Source organism: Pavona decussata, unplaced genomic scaffold (genome assembly GCF_977016875.1).
Source record: "Pavona decussata unplaced genomic scaffold, jaPavDecu1.1 SCAFFOLD_124, whole genome shotgun sequence".
Taxonomy (NCBI): domain Eukaryota; kingdom Metazoa; phylum Cnidaria; class Anthozoa; order Scleractinia; family Agariciidae; genus Pavona; species Pavona decussata.
The window spans coordinates 1993477-2017781 of NW_028145538.1; the positions used below are offsets into that span (position 1 = coordinate 1993477).

The window sequence follows — 24305 nt, forward strand, 5'->3', positions numbered from 1 at the left end:
TGCAGTGCGAAGCCCGTGATGCTTCAAGTTAACTATTTATCAATAACTGCTATTGTCTGCTCACTAAGGGAGCCATCTTTAAACATCGCATTCCAATCATACTCTTTGTATGCCTTGCTTGCCTCAGCTGACTTTTTAGCCAGTCTTTCCTTCTTTTTTTTTTTTTTTTGTCTTTCTTAAGATTGAGTAATGTCAAATGTTCCAACAAATTCTCTTGATAAATTTCGAGATACTGGTAGGATCATCCAAGGTACACTGCCCTGATTCGTTTGCTACTGTACCCTTGGCATGTAATCATCGACAAGCCTGTTGTTTGCTGGGGTTTTAGACAACTAAGGAAGGTAATGATGTCCTTCATTTTCATTGTCAGGAAATGGCCTCGCAACATGTTCAATCTCCTCACAACATTGTTCTCGTGTGCTTTAGAAGTCGCAGAGTGTACTACTTTCACCATTTTCTTTACAGGCTCCTTTTAAATATTCAAGGAACATCTCTTCAATGATACAGTGGCTGTCCATAAATGAATATATCTTCTTAAAAAAGTGGTATCCAGGAACAGAATGTTTTGCAACATCTGTTTTAGCATTTGCATACTTCACAAGATACGATTTGTTGAAAAAGAACTTAAAATTTGATGCTGTAGTTGTATAGCACTTTAAGGATATGTTTCGTGGACACATTCTCAAGTTTAAATAATCAAAAAAAAAAAAACGTTCAAAAAAAGAAAATAAGAGAAAGGCACAGAAGAGAAAAGCTAGATGAGAAGAAGAGAATTTTGGTTTAATCTCCAAAGTACTGTCTGATGGTGAGATTCCAGTTAAGGAAGTCAATGTGGCTGCTCTAAAATTCTTAAAAGGGACACAAGTTTACTCGGGCTAAAGCAAACGATGGAAAGCGGGCTTATAAGTGATCAAGCTTGTACACTAATTAAAGAGTACTTGCCCTCTATCAGCTCTTCAAACAGTGAATCAGAGGACAGTGATACTGAGTAATACTGAGTAATAAATGAAGTTTATTTTCCCAATGTCAAAGGACTGCTATACAACATGTTATGTTGTTTTGTTATGCCATCATTTTGATAGTAAATAATATCTGACCGGTTGTTGATTCGTTCAGTGTTGTTTCTTTTTTGTGGAATGGAAATTGGATTGCACAAAAATACATGGCCCCTCAGAAATGGTTGCACAATTTTATGCAGCCCCCCATTTTCAGGTGCACAAAAAAGTATGACCCCACCCCATTTGCACCAGCCCAACCCCCTTCTAATAAATGACCGGTCCCTAAATGACTTATAATTTAAAATCTTAATATCTTATACTCGATTTTGTGGAGAAATAAAGACCAATTCGCAATCATTCTAGGATGTCTTCGAACTTGAATCTTTAATTAAACTGTGTCAACCAGCTTAAACTTAAACTTCAATCAATGGTTCACTTTAAATGTGGATTGGAGAGCCCCTTATATATACCTTATTGACATCAATCAATCAATCAATCAATCAATCAATCAATCAATCAATCAATCAATCAATCAATCAAGCAAACAATAAAATGTCTTTATTCAATTATAAGATATACATACATATGTTCAGTTACAATGCAAGTTGATTTTTTAAAGAGTTATAAATATACTATGGTCTATGGATAAAAATTGTAATTGAACGTTACATTCAAATGGATAAAAGTGATATAATAAAATAACTAACTATAATACATTATAGCTAAAGATCAACCTGTTCAAAAACACACTTTAAAAACGAGTTGTGTGAATTCTAGGCCTAAATCAGTATTGGCAGTCGGTTTGTGTTGCAGTAGAAGACTATTTAAAGGATGTGTACTGAAAGAATAAGTTTTTTTTTTTAAATGTTCATATCTTGTTTTCCAAGAACTTCACGTAAGTCTAAAGCCGGAGATGTCAATTTGCACTTGGAGCATCTATCTCAACAAACTTAAGCAATTGTTAATTCAACATCACTAGCTTTAAAAACAGCTAAACCATAAGCTAAGTTAGGCAAAACCAAACTTACTTAGTTCTTGTTGATCATAACCTTCTTTCCTTAGACAGCAAACTATATAGACATTTGTTAGCCTTAGCTAACTTATTTCTAACATGTGTTGTTAACCCTCCAATCTCAATTAATTCGATGTCCTTTGGACAAAACATCAAAAGTTTAAGGCAGACTGTTCAAAAGCATGTCATTTCAATTAATTTTACAGTCTATTGATATTTATCGTCGTGTAAACATTTTATTGGATTAATCCAAAATACTTTTCTGAGATGTTTTGTTTATTGTGCCCGTAGTACATAATTAAAATATGGAAAAAATTCAAGTTGCCGAACAATGATTCGACTTGCATGGATCAGTTTCAGGAAAAGCTCAAAAACAAATTTATATGATAATTTATATGAAAATTTGAAAACGCCTGTTTCTCAAAACGTCAATGACCAAAGAGAGCTAAAATAGGATTCTAAAAAAGTGACATTTTTGAGGATTTTTGACCCATCGAAAAGGCATGACAAAAGTCAAAAGGTATCAGATTTAATGAGTACCATCTGACGGCTTAAAAAAGGAGGACCTTTTTCAAGCTCGGAACTGAAACTCAGTACGTAGTTGCAGTAGATCGGTCGTAGCATGTGAGAGAGTCGAACATATTTAACTAATCTGCGAATGCTTCTTGTCCCTATAACCTCTAACTCTCTTCACATGTACCAAGCATACACATCAACACAAGTGGTACCACTGTTCCCACCCTCTGAACAATCTACGAAGTCCTGTCCATACCAGATCTGTAACTCTTGGTTCCGTGACAGAGACAATGGGCTGGAAAGGTTGCGAAAAAGAAGTTCTGGTGATTTGGGTACAATCCCTTCAAGAGAGTAGACGTGTTTTTTCTGTCCGCAGTCATTGGCTGGCAATCCCATTGCTTTTAAGTCTGGAGGCAGAATGGGTTGTCTGTTAGCATTTGTTATTATCGTCATTAGCTTGTTTCGTGCATAGTAATATAAATTGGTGCATCCCCAGTACGAAGCATCGTCAACAGGATTGCAAAGTATGGACCCTCCGCGGCGAACAAGCTTCATGGTCATGACACGGCCAGTCTTGGTCATGTGGAAGGCACCATATTTGTTATCTCGAGCACCGAAGCAAACAGGATTTGTGTTGATTTTCTGCCAGACATCTAGAAGTAAATACACCTTATCAGAAAACGTAAGGTCCATTGTATTGGCTATAAAATTTTTTCACGCCAGTTGGAAGAATTCAGAAGAGAGAGCAGGTTACAAATTGAAAAAGTAAGAGAAAGTATTTTTTTTAAAAAATACTGGAAATTAAAACAAACAGCAAGTGATCACACTGTAGAATGTTCTCCTTTGATAAATGAAGTAAATGACTGAATGAATTGCACGAACTAATAAAGAGATGAATAAGTAAATGGATAATTGGGTAAATGAATGTATGAATGGAGAGATAAAGAAAGAAAGAAAGAAAAAAAGAAAGAAAGAAAGAAAGAAAGAAAGAAAGAAAGAAAGAAGAAAGAATGAGAGAGAGAGAGAGAGAGAGAGAGAGAGAGAGAGAGAGAGAGAGAGAGAGAGAGAGAGAGAGAGAGAGAGAGAGAGAGAGAGAGAGAGAGAGAGAGAGAGAGAGAGAGAGAGAGAGAGAGAGAGAGAGAGAGAATGAAATAAAGAAAGAAAGATTACAAGTCGTTGCAACACGTTTTACCGGGGAAGACATCACATAGTGTGAACAGCCAATTTAATTCTGTCAAAGCATCTTGCCACGGTCAGCAAAATTAAATTGTTGAATTGTTTGAATTAAGGAGACAAATGTAAGCTCCATGGGCTATTATCCTCAAAAATTGTAATGGTCCGTTATGTTTTGTGTGAGAGGCAAGTCCTTGCCTTTACTGAAATTAGATAATTAATTACACAAGAAATCTGGGCCCAGTTGTTCAAATCCTGATTAAGCTAATCCTGGATTAACGAAAACTTTGATTCGAGTTTAACTTCTAAACAACAAAGATTTTTCAAAAAGACTTTTGTTCCTCAGCTTTTACTTTGACTTTTCTTTACTATTAGCTTAAAATTAGATCTTAAATCATTTTTAACGAGTGAGCTGAAAACCTTGGTTAACTTTTAATCGTACATATGCTTTAATTGGCTTTCGAACAACCGGGCCCAGGTATCTGTGCCTGGTCAATTTAGTACCCTTCCACTCGAGATACAGTCTTGCAACTAATCCCTGGAACGTGTTTCTCTGCAGGTACATTACTGGTTTAAACATGTTGAATGACAACACTGTCAACATTAACACTACCGATGAGCAATGGAATAAGGAGCAGGGACCCAACAAGAGTTGTCACTAAAACAAGATACACCGTACCTTGACATTTAGCCAGGATCGCCTGACCGGCATTTTCCTCTGAGTATATCCAGTATTCGCTGCTATTCATTTTGTCTCCCTCACTTGCCTTGATTTCGCTACAGGATTGAGCTGGTCGCTCCGGAACTGAGCCTATGTGTGCTGCATGATAAACATGATACAAAACTACTTTAATTACCTTTTTACAATAACTGGTTCGTACGAAAGAGACAAGCTCAAAAAATATGCTGCAGATTAAGAACAGATAAGAGTTGGTCAGGGTATAAATCTGTCAAAACCAAGTGAAACAGCGATGAAAGTGGCTAAAGTCTATTATTATGGAAATATTAGGAATTTCCCGGAAAGTAGTCAAATCAACCCAATTAACTTGAAATAATGCTCCCAAAATGATGATGTTTCTTACACTTCTCCTCAAGGAATAGGTGGTCTCAAATAATCACTTCTCTAACGTAAGGCTATCGCTAGCCAGAGAAATTCCACATACCACATACCTTTGCTTTAACTTAAACGACCAGCAATATCGTTTTGGAACTTGATCAATAACTCGCTGCCTTTAGAAAAGTGTAGTGGTCTTGGTGTGACACGTGACAAGGACGCTCGGGATTTTTCGAGGGTTTTGTAAAACTACATTAGGCCCAATGAAAGAACGATTGGGTGATTGGGTGAGATATTTTTGGTAAGGACTTTTATCGGTGATTACAACAAAGGAAAGCCAGGATTGTCATTCTTATGCTAAACAATCGTTTCAGTGTTTTTTTCTTTTTTTTTTTAATAGAACATTCTGGGGTTGCGTTCATTAGACTGTTTTTGGTCCGGGTGTAGACTAATGATAATTTTGCATAATTCACAAATACCTGTCACTGATATACCTGAGTATCCCCCCTCTCCGAGCTCCATATATCTCTTGATTACAATTTTCTCTAGTCAAAGAGTGAGTCAAACAATTTGCTGCACAATGCCAAAATTAACCTTTTATCTATTGTCTTGCAAATCAATATAAAATGCCACTTAAGCAAAATACTCTGATTGGCAATTTAGTGCAAAAATATATAATGCTTTATCGTTCTTTTTTTTTTTTTTTTTTTTTTTTTTTTGTTGCACATCCACAATTTCTAATTGCCCTTGAACTTGCAGCCTATCTGAAGCGAGAATACATTATACATGTACTGGCCTAATTTCAGGCGTTTAGTGCATGACAGGCTGAACACATCAGTTTTCCTGCATTAAAGATCACTTAACGATAGCTGTATTATTTATTTAATGTTTAACATTGTACTTCTCCTAACATTACCTTATATGTACCACGTACGTATTGACTGTTACGGTATGAGTAAATACATGTATATTATCAACCACACAGATCCGCAAAAGAATGATGACAATAGTCAAAAACCACAGTCATTCTGCTTTTAGCCGGTTCAGTTAGTAATAATAATAATAATAATAATAATAATAATAATAATAATAATAATAATAATAATAATAATAATAATAATAATAATAATAACAATAATAACAACAATAATAATAATAATAATAATAATAATAATAATAATGATGATGATGATGATGATGATGATGATGATGATGATGGCGATGATGATGATGATGATGATGATGATGATGATGATGATGACATGAGATCAGTCTACAAACAATCTGCTCCTTTAACGAATCACAGGTAATTAAGACGTGCCTTCCAAAATTGCCCTGCGTAATAACTTGTCTCAAAGACGATAACTTCTGCCCGACGCTACCAAACTAAAACAAAGTGAAAGTTCACGTATCAAGAGTACAAGTTCGAAATTCTTTAGCTTCCCTTTATCGGTTTATATAAGTCACTTACGTTCGCAGTTGACCCCGTCGCCTTCAAATCCCCGTTTACAAGAACAGTTGTAAGATCCAACAGTGTTGACACACTCGGCTTCCTTGTGACATTTGTGGTCATCCTTCGTGCATTCATCGATATCTGCCAAAGAAAGAAGCACCTTAGTAAAACCAGGAAATCTTTAAAAAAATCTTTAAAAAACAACGTTTCGAGGGAAAAGAAAGGTCCCGTGTAAGTTTAAGTGCGCTTAAGCTAAAACTAGCTAACAGTTAGACGATAAGTTCCAGGTTTCTATCAGCTAATAGTTCGCCCTGAATCAGCTGTCAGGGCCAATAGAAAACGAAGAGAAAAAAGAATATTTGGTTTTATCGACTGAGTCGATAAGGTAATTTAGCCATCGTAAAGAGATTCCTGAGCTGATAAAACTAAATATTCGTTTCCACTCCCCTACTGACGCAGCGCCACAGTTTCTTTAGTAACTACCCCTTATCTAGGAAAGGGAGCAAGGTTTCCAATTGTTTAGCATAAACCAGTGAATAACCTATTTAACAAAGAAATTCTTAAAAACTGTTTATTTTTCAGTAGACGGTGTAAACTAATGTTGCGCACACTCCCATGGTAGTCTGTTACAAATTAGAACGCTCTTGTTCGCATTAACTCTCGGCATCAAACTACAGCCCCAGATGACTTATTTCATGCTCTTGGAAACCTTTTTTTCATAGTGCTATTTTCAGTTTGATTTATTCTGTTATACCTGGCAAGGTTCTTCCATTTTCCCGGAGTTTGGAGAACAGAACTGAATTGTTGTTCCAGCCTTCCGTTTCTGTTTAGCCTTAATTTCGTTATTTCCAGTCATTTACAGCGTGTTTTCTCAGTTGGGGATGGAAACCCGTGAATGAAATTGCGTTAATTTTCTTTCGGATGCAGCTGAACGGAAAATGCTACTCGATTCTCTACCTGTAATATTTACAAAATGAAACTGGTAATTTTAGTGGAAGCGCCCTTTGGCACAAGCTATATTGAGGGTCGTCAGTTTTGTACTAAATAATACTTGACATTTATTTTTGCCGAAAAGAAATAAAAATAATTTGTAAGCTGGCAAGTGCAAGCACTAAATAAGTGTATAAGTTGTTTGCATACATGAATCAAAACTATAAATAGTGGCAGTAATATCTAATTTTCAATTGTCCGCCACTATCGAGTGGTGAGCTCACTATCTTGAAATTTATTACCGTCCTTGAAGGGAAAACGTTGATAAATAAAAAACTTAGGAATGAGGACTTTAAATCTGAATTTCTCTGTGCTAAATACTTTTTGTTCACCTGTCGTGCAATAAGAATCCGTATATCCTGGAGCGCAGGCACAGTAGTATTTATCTTCTTCGTAAATTGGAAAACAAATCGCACCGTTCTTGCATGGGTAACTTGAACATGGACTCTATCAAGAAAAGAAGAAAGAAAAAAATTCCAGTAAAAAATAGTATTATAAATACAACAATTTAAACTTGTGTTAATGACATACAATAATGAACTCTAATGAAATAAAATTGGATTTTGGAGCACATATTGAAAAAGGCGATACTGTTATTCTACTAAAACGATATGATAAATTATGAAAGATAGAAATGTTTCCAAGCATGTATGATCTAATGGAGTATAACTGAATAATATCAACAGTTGCTTCGATCTGGCGACTTTTGCTTATCTTTGAGTAATAAATTAATGAAGAATAAGTTGACATAAACATAGTCTTAGGGCGCGTTTTATCCACAATTCTAGAATTAGAATGGTTGGTACGGAATGGTAGGAATAATTCGGATTGTCTGCATAAAAAAAAAACCGTCGGTCCTGGCCGAGTAAACATTGCGTAACAAATATGGCAGCCGACGAAGAGGCTGCCATTGCAGCTGTTATAGCAGCAATTTTCCTTGTACTTTTAGTACAATGAAATTAGAAGCAATGTTTCATTTTGTCCAAAGGTGTAACTTGATTTTTTCCCTTGCAGAGACGTATTTGAATCCGTAGCGCTCATCTCGCTGTCCACCATCTTGGATTTCATTCGCAACATTCTGTTCATTTTGCACCTGAGAGCATAATGGATGGAATGGCATTCTGTCCATTCCGGAATAAAACCGCGGAATAGAAAAACGCGCGCATTTAACATTCTGTCCATTCTCATTCCAGAATTGTGAATAAAAAAACGCGCCCTAAACTTGGTAACGCCAAACTGAGCTGAGTTTGCAGATAATCAGATTTCCCTTTTTTTATGAAACCAGTAAAATTCCTGTTTTTCTAAACGCAATTTCAAGTTCAATTTCAAGGCCAATTCCCTAAATTCTCAGTTTTCACCTAGTTCCTAAAACACATGATTCAAAATGTTAGATAATCACTTACCATGTATTTTTCAAAGTTCTCAGCTGTTGGATGAAATAGCTTTGTTTGTCATATGTATGAAATTTTTCTCATTAATTTTTTGATCGTGGCCGTTCGTATCAGTTTAAGTGCTCTGTTTTTCCATCGCACACTTCGGCGTCTTATTATTACTTTTATCTCACATTACTAGGCACAAATTACCTTGATGCTGTAATGGTGAAACCCCTGCGAGACCACAAGTTTGTTTGGATTTCTATATTTATCTCCAGTTAACAGTTCACATCGTAGTTTTTTCTTTTCATTTGGCAGGAAAGCAAGGTTGAACGAAAAACATAGTGGGTTATTCAGGCAGGCGAGAGTACACTCGCTTGGCTTATCCACTTCGAGAGAAGAGTCTAACAGTGATCCTTGAAGGTACTGGTTTTTGTAAACGACAAAATGTGCGTAGGATGATACGCCGTTTTCATAAGAAGCCCGCTTCAAACCATGATTGCCTTCAGTTATGTGTTGATTCTGGTCTGCTAAGTTTGGAACTGTAAGCAACAAGGTAAGTTGAAACATTTTGTTTAACCATGACATTTTGCCAGAAATTAATTCAAAACATTCCTGACCTCAGTATTTTTGAGAAACGAGTAAACCTTATGAAAAATTAAACATACCGCTGAAAAGATATAATTAAGCGATATGTTCACCAATTTTCCATGACCTCTAACTGATTTATTAGACTTTCTAATTACTTTTGAATACATTTAGCCAATTCTCATCATTTACTTTAATTATGAAAGCTTATTGGTTGAGACAGGGGGCATTTTTTTCTTAATTTTTTTCTCACTGAGGGCAAAATTACTCACTCCTGATTGGTCAAGCCGCTAAAATACTCCCTCCTGATTGGCTGAGCACGCCATTTTCACGTTTAGTTGGTTTCTTTATTTTGTGCCCATCAACAACAAATGCCGTGGAAATCAAGTACTACAGCTAGAAAGGAAATATGTAAAGGAGAAAAAAGCAGCAAAATATTTTAAACTCAAATAGAAAGACCCTCGCCCCACGCAGTTATTTACGCAACTTAAGCAGTTGCAAAAAGAAAGCCTGTCGAATATATATATTAATTATAAGCTTGAAGGGTATTCGAACCTCGAATGACCACTGCGATGCCTCTACAGTGCTATGCCAAGTGAGCTATCAAGCCAGCTAAGAGCTGGTCATATTGTGAGTTCGTAATATATCCGTAAAGGATGAATAAATGAATTTGAATATATGAAACATATATTTGAACTGTAGGTGACTGATTAAATAGAAGAAGGACCTTCGCAGTACTGTTATTTACGCAACTTAAACAGTTGCGAAAAGAAAGCGTGAAAAAAATTCAGGCTTGAACGGGTTCCGAACCATGATTACTTGGCCGTGGCCCAGGCGCCTGACTTGTATTCCGGATGTCCCGGGTTGAAGTCCCGCTCTGACCACTTGCATATGTTTCACGGAAGCTCCACTTTTTTAAAATCCAAGGCCACGCTTTGTAAAGAGCCAGCTGCATGGTTTGCCTTCCACCAGGTGGGAGTTTTAACAAATGTTATGTCAGTTTGTATATTTTTTAAAAATAAATATACAAGTGATTACTGATTTATAGTGTCCCCAATTAGCGCTACAATGCTAAATACGTCGACACTTAAATAAAGTCATTTATTTTATTTGATGACCTCCGCGATGCCGGTTCAGTGCTCTACTAACTAAGCTATGAAGCTAACTTGGAGCTGGTCATATTGTGAGTTCGTACCATAGCCCTGGAGGATGAATAAATTAACATGAGTATATAAATCATATATTTGAACTGCGGGTGAAATATCAAATAGAAGAAAGATCCTCGTAGTTATTTACGCAACTTAGGCAGTTGCGAAAAGAAAGCCTGAAAAAAATTCTGCAGTGTTCTACCAACTATTTTGGTTTCATTTTTCATTTGAAGTTTCACTATAGAAGGAAACTACAGAAACTACAGAAACTACAGAAAAGTGGCATGTTGGATTTCAGTGAGAAGACATTTTGGGGATCTCCTTCGTGGCCCCTTCGGCGAAAACGTAAGAAAACGTAAGACTTGCAACAGTTTGTTTTCTCCTTCTTTTTAATTTGGGGTGAGGGAGGGGGGGGGGGGGGGGGAGGGGGGAAGAGGGGTTAATACAACAGCATTCAGAAGCATACGAAGCAAAGTTTTTATTATCGCCGTACAGGGTGTGTCTTAAAAAATCCACCTGCTGAACGCACGCATGCATCAAAACTACACTTTGAGCAGGAAACCTCGAATGTATTGTCTTTACAAGTTTAAAAACCTTTGTCGTTCAGCCGGAGCCCGCATTATTTTCGATACAATATTAAACGCAATGACGGACCATAAACATTCCGTACTGTTGCCATCAATTACAAGCTTTGTTATGGACTTATTAGTCTGGCTTTCAACCGATCACGCGTTATGTCTAAAAGAGCCAAATTTTAATCAAAGAGGTTAAGAAGCCCCCAAAGAAATGGGGAATTCCTGTTCCCAAAGAAAAATTAACACTTTATACGGACAACTTTCAGAAAGCAACGCAGAAAAGATCGGAGAGCTGGTGTCGGAAGCTATTTTGGCAATTTATGTTAATCATTGACGATTATACTTCAATACAAACTAAGAGGCGTCCCAAAACGGGTCGACTATTCCATCCTGTAAGTATGTGAACATGTCAACGCGATTCCAACTGAGATGTTCAGCGACATCATCCTCAATGTACAAACTGGCCTGCACATATTCGGCTGCAATGTATGGATGGATATGCGGCACGTTCTTCAATTCAGAACTCGAGAGAAACAGACTTTCCGTGCACGATTATAGTGAAAATGACTCTGTGCAGACGATGACAGACGTTCATTGAGCTGAATTTATTGAGCTCCATTCTTAAAAGTAAGAATAACTTTTCAGCTTCATTTGAGTACGAACATGGCTGAGTTCCTTAAACCATTTCTTGTTTTCCAGCCTGGAGACTGGCCTGCATAATTTTACAGTAGGCAGATTGTTTATGAACCGCTGCAAAAAATACAATCGACCCCCCTCCGAAACTCTCCCGTGTACATCCATTCCGTTCTATCAGCCGAATCATCCTTTCGATCTCGTGCGGGAGGTCGTGGGTTCAAACCCCGGCCGGACCAACACTCAGGGTCTTTAAATAACTGAGGAGAAAGTGCTACCTTTGCAATGACATCTGCAAATGGTTAGACTTACTATTCTTCTCCATCTCACAACACTTCAATGTTCATAACCCTGTGCGACGTTAAAGAACCCAGAAACTAATTGCAAAGAGTTGGGCATGGAGTTCCCCGTGTGCTGGTCTGGTCTTTGTGCTGTTTCATTATTTCATGGGTTGGGTAGGTAGGAAGAGGTCGCTAATGGACATATGCTGATGTAAAACGCATTTGAATATATATATATATATATATATATATATATATATATATATATATATATATATATATATATATATATCTGTCTGGATTTTTAAGAACATGCCCTCAGAAATTAACCACATTTTGAGACTTTCTAGGCTGATGGAATATGCTAGTCCAGAACATGACTTTAATTAGGGCTCATCACAAGAAAGCAAGGTCAAAGAATACTACTGACCTGGTATAGAAGGTTTGTCTTTGAAATTGGACATGACACAAGCACTGACATTTGAACTGACATGAAACATGGCCTATGTGTTGACAAAACAAGTGCGACATTTCGCAATTATTAACGGCGCCAACGCATCTTAAATCTCACCCAAAACCCGGTCTTTTAGCGGTCCAGTCTAGCTTTCTACAACAGAATCGGCTTAATCGGAGCAAGACAGCGTTCTAAATTGATTTTCCGAATCTCTTCTATATTTACAAATCGAAACGAATCACGCCGAACGACATCTGGAAATTATTTATGACATTGAATCCGGAAATCCGACCCCAAACCGCACCTCTCGACTAATCGATCACTAGCCCAACAACGCTACAGTTATAACGGCGAAAAATAATCGAATAGCTTTTCAAACTCACGCTTTTTGAAGAGAAAATCCTTGCCATTTCTTGTTCGTGTTTAGTGATATAACTTTAAGTCCCGGATGTTGGCAAAAAGATTGGAACGGGGAACACATATGGCGGTTTTCAACAAGAAAATAAACTAAGTCTTTGGCCAGGTGAAAAATTCCCGATAATTTCATCTTGCCCGACTAGAAATCATCCCTAAGAGCTACTTTTTAAAGCCAAAGACTGTCACCTCCTCAAGCAAAGCCCAAAATATGCCAGCCTTCGTCCAAGCCCGAGTAACTAAAGTTTACCCGTTTAGCTGAAAAACAGGACTACTGGTAGCAAGCATATTAGACCAGGCAGCAACTGCACTCGGAAGACTTATTCCCTCATTAGACTTAATGATGTCCTCAGGAAAACTTTGCTTAAGGAAGCCAAACAAAACGCTAGGGCTAATGAATTTCTTCTCAGCTAGGAGCGCGCCGAATTCAAAGCGAGTTCGTTGTGCCGTGTATAAACGTTTGAGAGGGAATGGGGCTAGCTGGGCAAAACAATTCAATGAGTCTACATCGGGTAGTTTCGGGAAGGGGAAGGGGGGGGGGGGGGTAAGGAGAAGAATAGCTTTTGTCTTTAAAATGACTGCTGGTGACTCTTGTATCGTACATCCCTAAATTTAATGGGAAATGAAAAAATAATAATAAAATAAAAACAAGTTATATGTTAAGAAAAGTTAACAAAAATCATAGATTTCTGAGGGTATGTTCTTTTAAATTCAGACAGATATATATATATATATATATATATATATATATATATATATATATATATATATGAATAGAAAATGCGCTTTATAAATGCATTACCATTACCATTATCTCGCGAATTGTTGAGACTCCATATAAGTTCCTGAAGTAGCAGTAGAACAAATAACTTTTGAATTTTAAGTTTTAACTGAAATTAAAGTCCAGCATTTCTACTGTGCTGAACCATATGCAACAATGCTCAACAGAAGCCAAAACTCTGTTCCGTCTTTAAATTACATTATTTTGCTTTTCTTTATTAATCGATGACCAGGGCAAACGATTTCCGTACAAAACGTTTAACCGATGTTTGCCGTCCTGCGAGTAAAAGTTTTGTGTCGTGATGTTGTGAGTATGTTGTGAACGTGATGGATTATGGATTACATCTAAACAAAACTGAAAACTAGCTATGTTACATCAACCGAAACGCACTGGCAAGTTTTCTTGAAAATTGTCTGGCAATTTTGTTGTGACACAAGTTGCACGACTGTTGCCGCAGTCTTAGCGAGAAGTAGAAAATCTTTTCTTCTTCCTGCAACGGTGACTGAAACAAAGACGTTGCCACGCATGTTCATTTAAGGGCGTGCTACCCCAGGCAACGATCCGTACAACTTGTGTCATAGCGACAAAACGAAATTGCGTTACAAGTTACGAGAAAAATGGCCTAGTTGAATAGCGCCTTAAAGCATGAAACAGACTGTATTCGTACTAAGTGAATCAGCCATATCACTGCGAGGATCTGCTATATAAAATGAACAAAGCAAGTAAATGGATTAAAGAAGGACATAACGTAGCATGTGGAAAAATAGTTTGCTGACCTCGGTCTCCTGCATTCAAGGCAGACGTAATAACAGCTACGAACCACTGGCGAACCAACACTGTAATCGGGCGAAATAGCACGGCTAAATCTTATTACATCACTAAGATCACGGGTCCCTTACTCACGAAGCGTCTGATTTCACTTAAGATCGACTGACAGGGAATATTCAGATCGCTGTTAGTTTTAAAGTCTGAAATGCATCCAGGGGCTAAAATAAGTGGGTTAGAATGGCCTTTGGTAAGACCTTTTTGCCCCAAATTGTTCCCAAAATGGTTCATTAAGCCCCTCGGTCACTAGGGCTAAATTGACACTTTGGGGCTAAAACAGATCTTTTAAATTTACAGTGTGACTGATAAGTGTAACAAACAGTTGGCCAAATTCATCTGTCAGCTGAGTAATGCCTCCTCTTAGTTAACTGATCGTGCTGGAGCTGTAAAGAGCTCTTATTGTTATCGATGAACTGGTGTGGCGATTATGGATGGTATGATGCAAGTTGTTACAGTACTGGAAGTCAAAATTCGGTCACGTTGAGGGAAGCTAGCTACCTGTTTGAACAATCGTGCATTCCTTACAGCTAAACAATAAAAGTAAGCACTGAAAACTGAAAAAAAAATACAGATAGATCAACAATAAAAAAAAGAAGAAAAAAAGAGAAACACAAAACTGTTTCATCTTGACATGTTTCGACAGCGTCAACTGTCATCGTCAGAACATATACTGCACAAAGTGCAAAGTTGCATTTAAAGCAACTCCTTCAAACTGTAGTTATAATAGTCCAGTTTTGATGTTAACAGTGAACATCGAGAGTAATGTTTCTGAGAGGGAATGACAACACCTTAATCCTTCCATTGTGATCAACTGTACTCTTTATTGAATAATTTTATACCCTTCTACATCACACAAACTAAGGTAAAAGGTTTAAGATTTAATAAAACTTCACCATACAGGAATAATATGCAAAATATGCAAATGAATAAATAAGCAAATAAAAGTTGCAAATCAAATGATAAGAGTAAAATAGGTGATATAATTGGAAGGGAACTCAATTCCCACAGTGTGCCTACTCTCCTTTATGATATATTTATGTATATAAATGAACGATGTATGTTGCATGCAAGTAAAGATTATCTCCAGCTTTTCTGCAATAAAATTGTACTTCGTTATCCATTAGTTCAACAATAATACAATTGTCCTGCTCAATCGTGCGGAAATCCCTTGGCTAAGTATCAGGCGATATTCCGCGCGACTTCGCAGGATATCTGTTAAATATATGATGTATAATGCATAACGCTCAAAACATAAGGCATAATACAGTAAAACACCTTCTTCCTTCTGTTTTCAATGTCCAACTACGTTGATTGATTGAAGACAATTTTTACCTTTTACGATCTAAGCTAAATATAACGGGCGAACAAAGGATTTTTAATTTCCTAACGGTGTGGACAATACTGGGTACATAATTGAAAACTGATAATACTTGTATTTGAAAACAGTACATCCTTTTTAAAATGCAAAATATGTTTCGACAGAAACATCTATCATATACTTATATTGCATTTATACTGTTCATGTTGCATGAGAAGATGCTCACAAGTGCAATGATTGTAACATATTTTGAATATTTATCAAAATAAATAAGAATCATTACATTGAATGTCTGTTAAACTAGAAAGCTATTGAGAGAAAGGCTTTTCAAAGTTAGTGACTTCATACTGATGGTTCATATGTACCATGCATACACATCAACACAGGTCGAACCACTGTTGTTATATTCTGAACAACCCGCGAAATCCTGCCCATACCAGATCTGCAACTCTTGGTGCCGCAACAAGGACAATGGGCTGGGAAGGTTGCGAAAACGTAGCTCTGGGGAATTGTGTGCAAACCCTTCAAGAAAGTAAAAGTGGAGTTTTTTGCAATCCTGAGATGCTTGCAATTCTTCATGGGGTGGTATTATTGCTTCTATCTTGGAATTTGTTATTATCGTCAATGACGTGTTTTTGGCGTAGCTTCCTGAATGACGGCAACCCCAGTAGGAAGGATCGAATTTAGGATTGCACCGTATGGTCCCTCTGCGGTGCACAAGCTTCATGGTCCTGACACGGCCAGTCTTGGTCACGTTGAAAGCACCGTATTTGTTATCCCGAGCTCCAAAGCAAACAGGAGCTGTGTTGATTTTCTGCCAGACGTCTAAAAGTGAAAAATGCATTATCAGGAATCAGGAAAATTAAGGTCCATTCCATCAATTCTAAACCTTTTTTTCCTACCAGTTGGCAGAATTCAGTAAAGAATAAAGTGAAAAATCGACAACGTTACGAAAATCTCGTGATGCAATTCGGGAAATTAACTGAAAAAGCAGCATCACAGCATCCCAACTATCTAACTAACTGACTGACTAACTAACTAATTAACTAACTGACTGACTGACTGACTGACTAACTAAATAAGCAAACAAGCTAATGAATAAATAGATAAATACATAAAGGGTAGAAAATGAGGCACATCTGTAAGGGGCCAGCCCTCGCACAAGCCTTCAAAGTACATTTCTTCGTGCGAATTACCCATTCAGTTTTCGTCAAAACACCTAGGTGGGGCGACTGAGGTTAGGTTTCCGGAAATCGAGACAACTGCAAGTTCCCTGGTCATCTCCCCTCGACCTCTTTTCTTGTCGCCTTGTGTGTTCTATTTGTGAGGGAAGTCCTTGCGACCAAAATGAACTAATCACAGACGAAAGGAAATTATGTCTGCCAGATGTCTCCAGTGTACCGCGAGAGAATGCCTTCGCATGATACAGTCTTGTAACAAATGTCCGCATCCAGTTACCTTTAGCACGACAAGACTCCAAACACTAACATTACTGTATGAGTAAGGGGAGCGGGAGCAGAGATTCAAACTGTGCTGTCACTAAGGCCTGAAACTCCGTACCTTGACAGGTAGCTAGGATTGCCGGACCAGCATTTCCATGTGAGTATATCCAATACTCGCCGTTTTTCATTTTGTCTCCCTCACTTGCTTTGATTTCGCTACAGGATTCGGCAGGAAGCGCTTGCACTGAGCCTAGCGGCACTGCGAGATAAAAGAATGAAACTTCTTAAAATACGAGTTTAGTTATTGACAGTAATACGGCTCAGATTGTTATTTGCACCTATATTTTGGATAACGCAAGCGCAGGAGTTGCCTTATGTTATTTCAAGGTTTTGGGATCTTTCTGTTTTTCCGATTAGGGCATGACATAGTTTAAAATAAACATAAGCGATAATAATGTTGACTCCATGTCACCATCTTCAAAGTTGTGTAAGCCCGATTATGCGGGTTGTTATTTTGAGACAGGCGTGCAAAAGTTTGGTTATATGTTATTAAAACATAATTTGGCATGTAGAGAGTGTAGTTAACAATTATTGTCCGTAATCGAGGTGGATAGTAGAAATACAAGGCAAAAGAAGAAGACGTGTTTGAAGTTAGCTCGCTGTTATAGAACCCGCCGCTGTGTAATAGCTAATGTGGATACTTTCATGATAGCGGCAAAGTTTTGATATGTTTCTTCTCCAACATTCCTGAACTGTGCGATTTAATTCTCCTTTTGAATTTGAGATAGCGGTTTTAAAATACCATCTGGTCGCATGTTTTTAAATTTCTACTGATCTAAACTTGTGAACGACTCTTTCATGGTTGATCTGAAGTTATTATCGACCCTACAGTGCGAACTCTCCAGCTTTGTTGCATAACACCCATTCTGTAACATGGAGCATGAACACACTAATATAACCCCCTTCCTCTTTCCTCACTCCCGACTCGTTACTGTAATGTGTCACTGGCACCACAGGCGGCTTCAGAAAAGTTGAAGCCTTTGTCTTTGACTTTCTCAAAGTCATTAAAGTAATTCATAAAGAGAAAATAAAGCAAATCACTACCGTGAAGGAGGTTTGGAAATGTGATGTTAATTATCATAAAATTAGATGAACTTCTGCTTTCAATTTCTCCAATAATTAGTTATGGTTTTAGAGGCTATATCAAACACTGGAATAAGTGTTTTTTACGTGATTTTCAAACATCCCTAACTGTGTTGAAAAAAGTCAAGTGCACTTCATTTTTTTTAATCCTCTTCTCGGTGTAGGAGGAAACACGCTTTCTTCTATTTGACGCTTTCTCTTGTTTGATATATTACATCTCACTCGTTAACGAAAGAAAAAAAATACCTCTGTTGACGGTGCGCTTCATGTAGAATCGGCGATGATCTGGCACGAAGTCTTCTGGTCTGGCTTCTTTCGTTCTGGAGTTTAGTTCACATATATTTCTGCCAATGATGACGTTGAAGCTCTGGCACCTGGGTTCTTGCTGGCAGATCAGATAGCACTCTGACGGGAATCCAGCCTGAACTGTTTTAAACGTGTGGCCTTTGAGGTACATTCCATAAACGGAGTAATCTATTACACCACATTGGTCAGCCACCCCAAAAAGACCAAGGCGGTAGATCAGAAACGCAACTGACAGCCAAAATCTTGGGTTCATCTTGTTGGTATACGTATGGACCAATCGAAACACCTGCACGTGTAGTGAAAAGCGTTCGTTCTAAAAAGCGTCGTTAAGAAATAATTTTATCTTATTTCAAAGGAATGAATTTTTAAACACTATTTAACCTCAAAAACGACTGATTTGCAATGATGGAGAAATCAGGGAGATCCGGCGGTAATACTTCGTTCAAAATTCGCTATTTTATTGGTGGCTTTATACGTTTACGTCCAAGCCACTAGAAATGCGAAAAATGCAAAATACGGTGGTTCTTGTTAAAAAACAAAAACAAAAATATTACTCCTTTTTAAGATACAATAGTCTCATTTGAGTAGCCCGCTAAAGAATCCGGATAGCTTTGCACATGATATTCCACATCCTTGTTACTTGGCGCGATGTTTGAACCGATGAATAAACATCTCTTAAGTCGTAAACAAAACAATTAACTATATTCCGTAGACTGAATGTGTATTAATTAGTTGAGAGATTCAGTGTTTGCTGGTTCGCTATTGTACTGGAAACCCGGCCGAATATATTTATGTAGGAAAGGCAATTTTTCTTGAGGTTCTAGAAACTTCATTTTCCAATGGCCTTTTTTGTAAATGTTGTTCTAGATAGTCAAGGTTACTGATTTACTGTTGAGCTTTCAAAAAGCTCAACAGAGCTTACTGGATCTTCTGCCTATTGTTTATGTAATAGGTTGTTTTATAATAATGGTTAATAAAGGCACTTCTTCTTCTTTTACAAGCCCAATAGCGCTTACTGGATCTCCTTCCTATTGTTTACGTAATAAAGCAAACGAAAAATTCCAAACTGAAACAAACAAATGAACTAGCTGAATGTGTTGTAATTAGTTTTGGAAGAGTTGAGCTTGCGGACGCAGCATTTTCTGGTTTCGGTTTTGTTCTCGGGACCTGGTGGAGAATTTATTAGAGATTAATAAATCGTGAGCTTAATGCACCGACACCCAACGGTTGATTTCGGTTAATATCTGTTTGAAAGTCTAAGATCGCCTCAGAAATTATTATCAAAAATTAGCTTTTAATTTGGTATTTTGTAATCTCGGCTAACAGCATTTGTGAATGAGTCAATTTTATTTTGTTATTGTTAAGAACAAGGCAGGATTTCCCGAAAGCCAATAGAACTTCATAAATTTCGGGGATAAGGAACTGTTCCTTTAAATGTTCAGCTAAATCTTAACACATCAAACTGTGTTAGCGTACACAGATCGATATCCTTTGGAAAGACCCTAAAACTATCTTGAAATGGCGAAGTATTTTTTCTTAAAGGTGATCCCATGATTATGCTATAACACATCTTTAAAAAAACCCCCCCAAAAAACCAAAAAACAAAAACAAAAACAAAAAAACAACGAAGAAAGTGGACTGATAAATGAGGAAATGTGTTTACTCTCAAGGTGCCACTAGGTACCTCGCTAAATTATGTTTATCTTGGAAGATTCTGATAGTTTACGAAGCTTCCGATAACTGATGCATGAAGTGAAAGAAGGTTTGATACTACACAAAAGAAACGTACTCACCAAGTATACTACTCAACTGACAAAACTACGGTTCGGAAGTGCGGAAACAAGGCGTGAATTTCACTATCGCTTTACTAACTTGACTTTAATTAAAATTTTGTTTGACAGTAAGGAAAGATTTTTCTTGCAGACGACAGGCGTTACCAACAGTTGCAGACTTTCCAGCGTGTGTAAAGGATTACCAAAGAAGTAACTTAGTTGTTTCTGGTCTTTGTGAAGCTTTTCTTCTATCAATACACTTGGGTGCTTGAAATAAGGTTTGATATTACAAAAATGAAACGTTCTTACCAAATACGTCCCTCAACTGACAAAGGTGGTAGGCTCGAAATCCAGTGCTACTTCAAGGCGTGAAACTATTGCTCAAGGACCCGATAGCTTGCAGAGGGCAGTTATTAACTGGTACCATAACTGTGTTTTAACGCTATATAATTATTATGTTTATTCAATTGCTCAAAGCACCTACTTAATATTGGCTTTACAGAGTGGTATCATCCGAGGGCAGCGAGAAAGGAGAGCTGGACTGGGAACTCAGGGATATAATTACTGGCCTGTCCGCCGGTCGTTCATTTCCCCGTATGCGACTTTGTCATGGGGCTTCCATTTTGATGCTCGAACCTGCGGCCGGACATTTTAAATGCAGCAAAGCTTTTTTATTGATTACGTAATCCAGATACTAGTGCCGTGGATAATAGCTACATTTTTATATCGTCAAAACCCTAATTTTAATACATTTTCTGGTAAAGCAGGCCTCAAACGCCTATTTTCATGCCTTCGGAGTTGGCGAAAGACGGTAGAACTGTGGACACTGAACAAGCTTTCCGACCTAAATAAAGACTGGTAAAACTTTGAGTTTGCTTCCCTAGTTTTAAAGGTAGAATACTTTCATCTGGGGACCCAGTTTAAGACAGAAAACCAGATGGCGTTGTACAATGATATTGCATATTTTTACTTTGCATCATATTTAGACCGATGTGGGAAAAACAAAAACAAAACACATGAACCCTAAAGAATGATTTCCTTTTTCAAAACAAATTACATTAAATTTTCATTTATAAAAACAGTATGTGTTTTAATTATTTAAGAGTGGAGCTTGTGGACCCAGCGTTTGCTGATATCGGTATTGTACTCGGGGTTGATAAGAAAAGGTTATATTTCATGAGCTGAGTTTGTAGCTACCTGATTTTCTAATGTCCTATTTACAAGTTTTCCTTGATAGGCAAGCAGTTGATTTAACAGAAAAACATAAAAATGTATCTTTAAGGCTCTCGTGATTGTTTTAGTATTAGTAAGTATTAGCAAAGAAGTCGGTTAATCGTTTGTATTTTTTGTAAATCTTTTCCTCTATCCATACACAAGAGGGCTTGCATGAAGTCAGGTTTGATGCTACAGAAATGGAATGTTCTTTCCAAATACGTTAACCAACTGACAAAGATGCTAGATTCGAAATCCAGTGCGGCAACAAGGCTTGAAAATATTGGTCAAGAACTTGATAGCGTGAGAAGGACAGGTATCACAATTGTGTTTCAACACTAGATAATTATTATGTTTATTCAGTTGCTTAAACCACCTGCTAAATATCGGCTTAACAGAGTGGTGTCATCCAGCGCCAATTTCACGCGTTAGGTTCGCGTGAGCTTACCTTCATCACTGTTGACTAGCACAAACGACTTCGAGCCGTTTGACCACGCGCATGCCGGGTAGTTGATGATAGTGGTCGTCCACTATCATGTCGGAAAAATTTAGCAGGTTCAAAGTGAATGATAGTTGATAATTAGCAATCATTGGATGAGGGTGAGCATGATAACTAGAATTGTATATCACGTACTAAAAGCGTCTGCAATCACAAGGGTGCGTACAAGAAACTTAACACCCAGCGACGCGTCAATTTGTCAGTAAACAACTTCATTTTCAGAACCTATTGCTCACTAAAAGTTTTCAGTAAGGTTTTACTTTCAAAGGGCTCTTTTATTAAGGTTACCCGATACCTTCAGAGGTTTCTCGCGTTTAAGCGATGTAACGCGTCCAGTTTAAATGGTAGATACCTACACTCCTATATCAAATTAAAGCTTATAGAGCAGGCTATCAAACTATACCAAGAATTTTGAAATAAAATGAATTGTCGAATTTTTCACGACCTCTAATTGCGAGCGTCCGAATCACCTTTTTAAAGCTACAAGTCAAAGTGAATTTTGTTTTTTGCTAATTTAATTTGCTCCTCCAAGAATTAGTAATGGTTTTAGAGGCTATATCAAGCACTGGAATGAGTGTTTCACTTGATTTCCAAACATCTCTAACTGTGTTGAAAAAAGTCAAGTGCACTTGTTTTTTTTTTTCAATCCTCTTCTCGGTGTAGGACGAAACACGCTTTCTTCCATTTGACACCTTCTCTTGTTTGACATATTACATCCCACTCGTTAATGAAAGAAAAAAATTACCTCTATTGATTGTGCGCTTCATGTAGAATCGGCGATGATCGGGCACGAAGTCTTCTGGTTTGGCTTCTTTCGTTCTGGAGTTAAGTTCACATATATTTCTGCCAATGATGACGTTGTAGCTCTGACACCTGGGTTCTTGCTGGCAGATCAGATAGCACTCTGTCGGGAATCCAGCCTGAACTGTTTTAAATGTGTGGCCTTTGAGGTACATTCCATAAACGGAGTAATCTATTACACCACATTTGTCAGCCACCCCAAAAAGACCAAGGCGGTAGATCAGAAACGCAACTGACAGCCAAAATCTTGGGTTCATGTTGTTGGTATGCGTATGGACCAAACGAAACACCTGCATGTGTAGTGAAAAGTGTTCGTTCTAAAAAGCGCCGTAGAAATAATTTTATTCCATTTCAAAGGAATGAATTTTTTAAACACTATTTAACCTCACAAACGACTGATTTGCAATGATGGAGAATGCAGGGAGATCGGGCGCTAATACTTCGTTCAAAATTGCCTTTATAAGTTTATTTCCGAGCCACTAGAAATGCGAAAAATGCAAAATACGGTGGTTCTTGTTGAAAAACAAACTTGCCAACTGTCAAAATAAAAACAAAAACGTACATTTACTATATTTACTAACCCACTGGAGAAAGAGGGGTTAATAAGGCTTTGCTTCTCAATTCGGCGTAACTTTCTCTTAACTAAATAATCTGTTTTCAAAGTTTTTTTTACAACGCAGTAGGCTAGGGGGCTCTGTTCGAACATCCAATTTTGTAAAGGAATCTCTAGCGCCGTATCCAGCTAATACATGTTCTTAAGAAAACGTGAGTATTTCAATAATGGTTTCCAGAAATCACCATGCTAGTTGCGACAAAAAAAAAATACTGAGTTGAAAGAATACTTAAGATTACAACCTCAAGATTGACTGAAAACACATCGTCGCTTTTGTAAGGGAAGAGGGTGAGGGGGGAGGGGTAGAGGACAAAATGCGTTCCCTGACTTTGATCATTCATACAGTTTTTAATATTAAGGCAACTATCGTCAAACTTTTCCTATCATATATATATATCAGCAATTTGGTATGACAAATATGCTGTTTACGTGACATGATGTTCCCATGCCAACCAATTTCAAAAGCCATGTCTGCGACATTTGGATATTTTTACCTTTGGGTAAAACATGGCCTTATTGTCATTCATTCTTTTACATTTTACACTATTTCACGAAGTTTTTAATAGTTTTTATCTTTTTTGTGTGAATTTGAACTATTTTCTGAGGCTTTAAAGAAATCGAGCCAAGGTGGCGGCTATGGGGAATTAATGACGTAATAATCGTCCCACCTTGTGCACCCCAACCTGAAAAAAGACAATTTTCGTTTTAATGCTCTTGAAGTTACGAAGGAGTGCACTTCGTGCCCCCCTCCACCCCTGGCTCAGGAACTAATAAAAACAAACCGAAAAAACCTTAGGCTACATTGACATTGGTGAATGTTAACGACAGGTGACCTAAAACTCGTAATAACAGCTTATGCCTTTTCGATTGTTTTGCAGAAAAATTTACAGAGTACGTCGTTTCAGAAAAGGAAGCACATCAGTGTAAACAA

At 37.5% G+C, this 24305-nt stretch overlaps 2 protein-coding genes across 3 annotated transcripts; both read right to left on the minus strand.

The window, feature by feature from the left end:
- Window positions 1–2700: 2700 nt before the first annotated feature.
- On the minus strand, window positions 2701–5275 carry LOC146469413 (uncharacterized). Its single transcript, XM_085123289.1, has 3 exons — window positions 5248–5275; window positions 4379–4519; window positions 2701–3179 (listed from the first exon to the last, which is right to left on the minus strand). Exons 1-3 carry the CDS (start codon window positions 5273–5275, stop codon window positions 2701–2703), a joined length of 648 nt encoding a protein of 215 aa, XP_084979415.1.
- A 10666-nt stretch (window positions 5276–15941) lies between these two features.
- On the minus strand, window positions 15942–23018 carry LOC146469414 (uncharacterized). 2 transcript variants are annotated; one of them, XM_085123376.1, is made up of 3 exons: window positions 22706–23018; window positions 17147–17287; window positions 15942–16411 (listed from the first exon to the last, which is right to left on the minus strand). In XM_085123376.1, exons 1-3 carry the CDS (start codon window positions 23016–23018, stop codon window positions 15942–15944), a joined length of 924 nt encoding a protein of 307 aa, XP_084979502.1. The 2 variants fall into 2 exon arrangements, with proteins under 2 accessions (XP_084979502.1, XP_084979501.1); XM_085123375.1 differs by lacking the exon at window positions 22706–23018 and adding an exon at window positions 18418–18759.
- Window positions 23019–24305: the final 1287 nt, after the last annotated feature.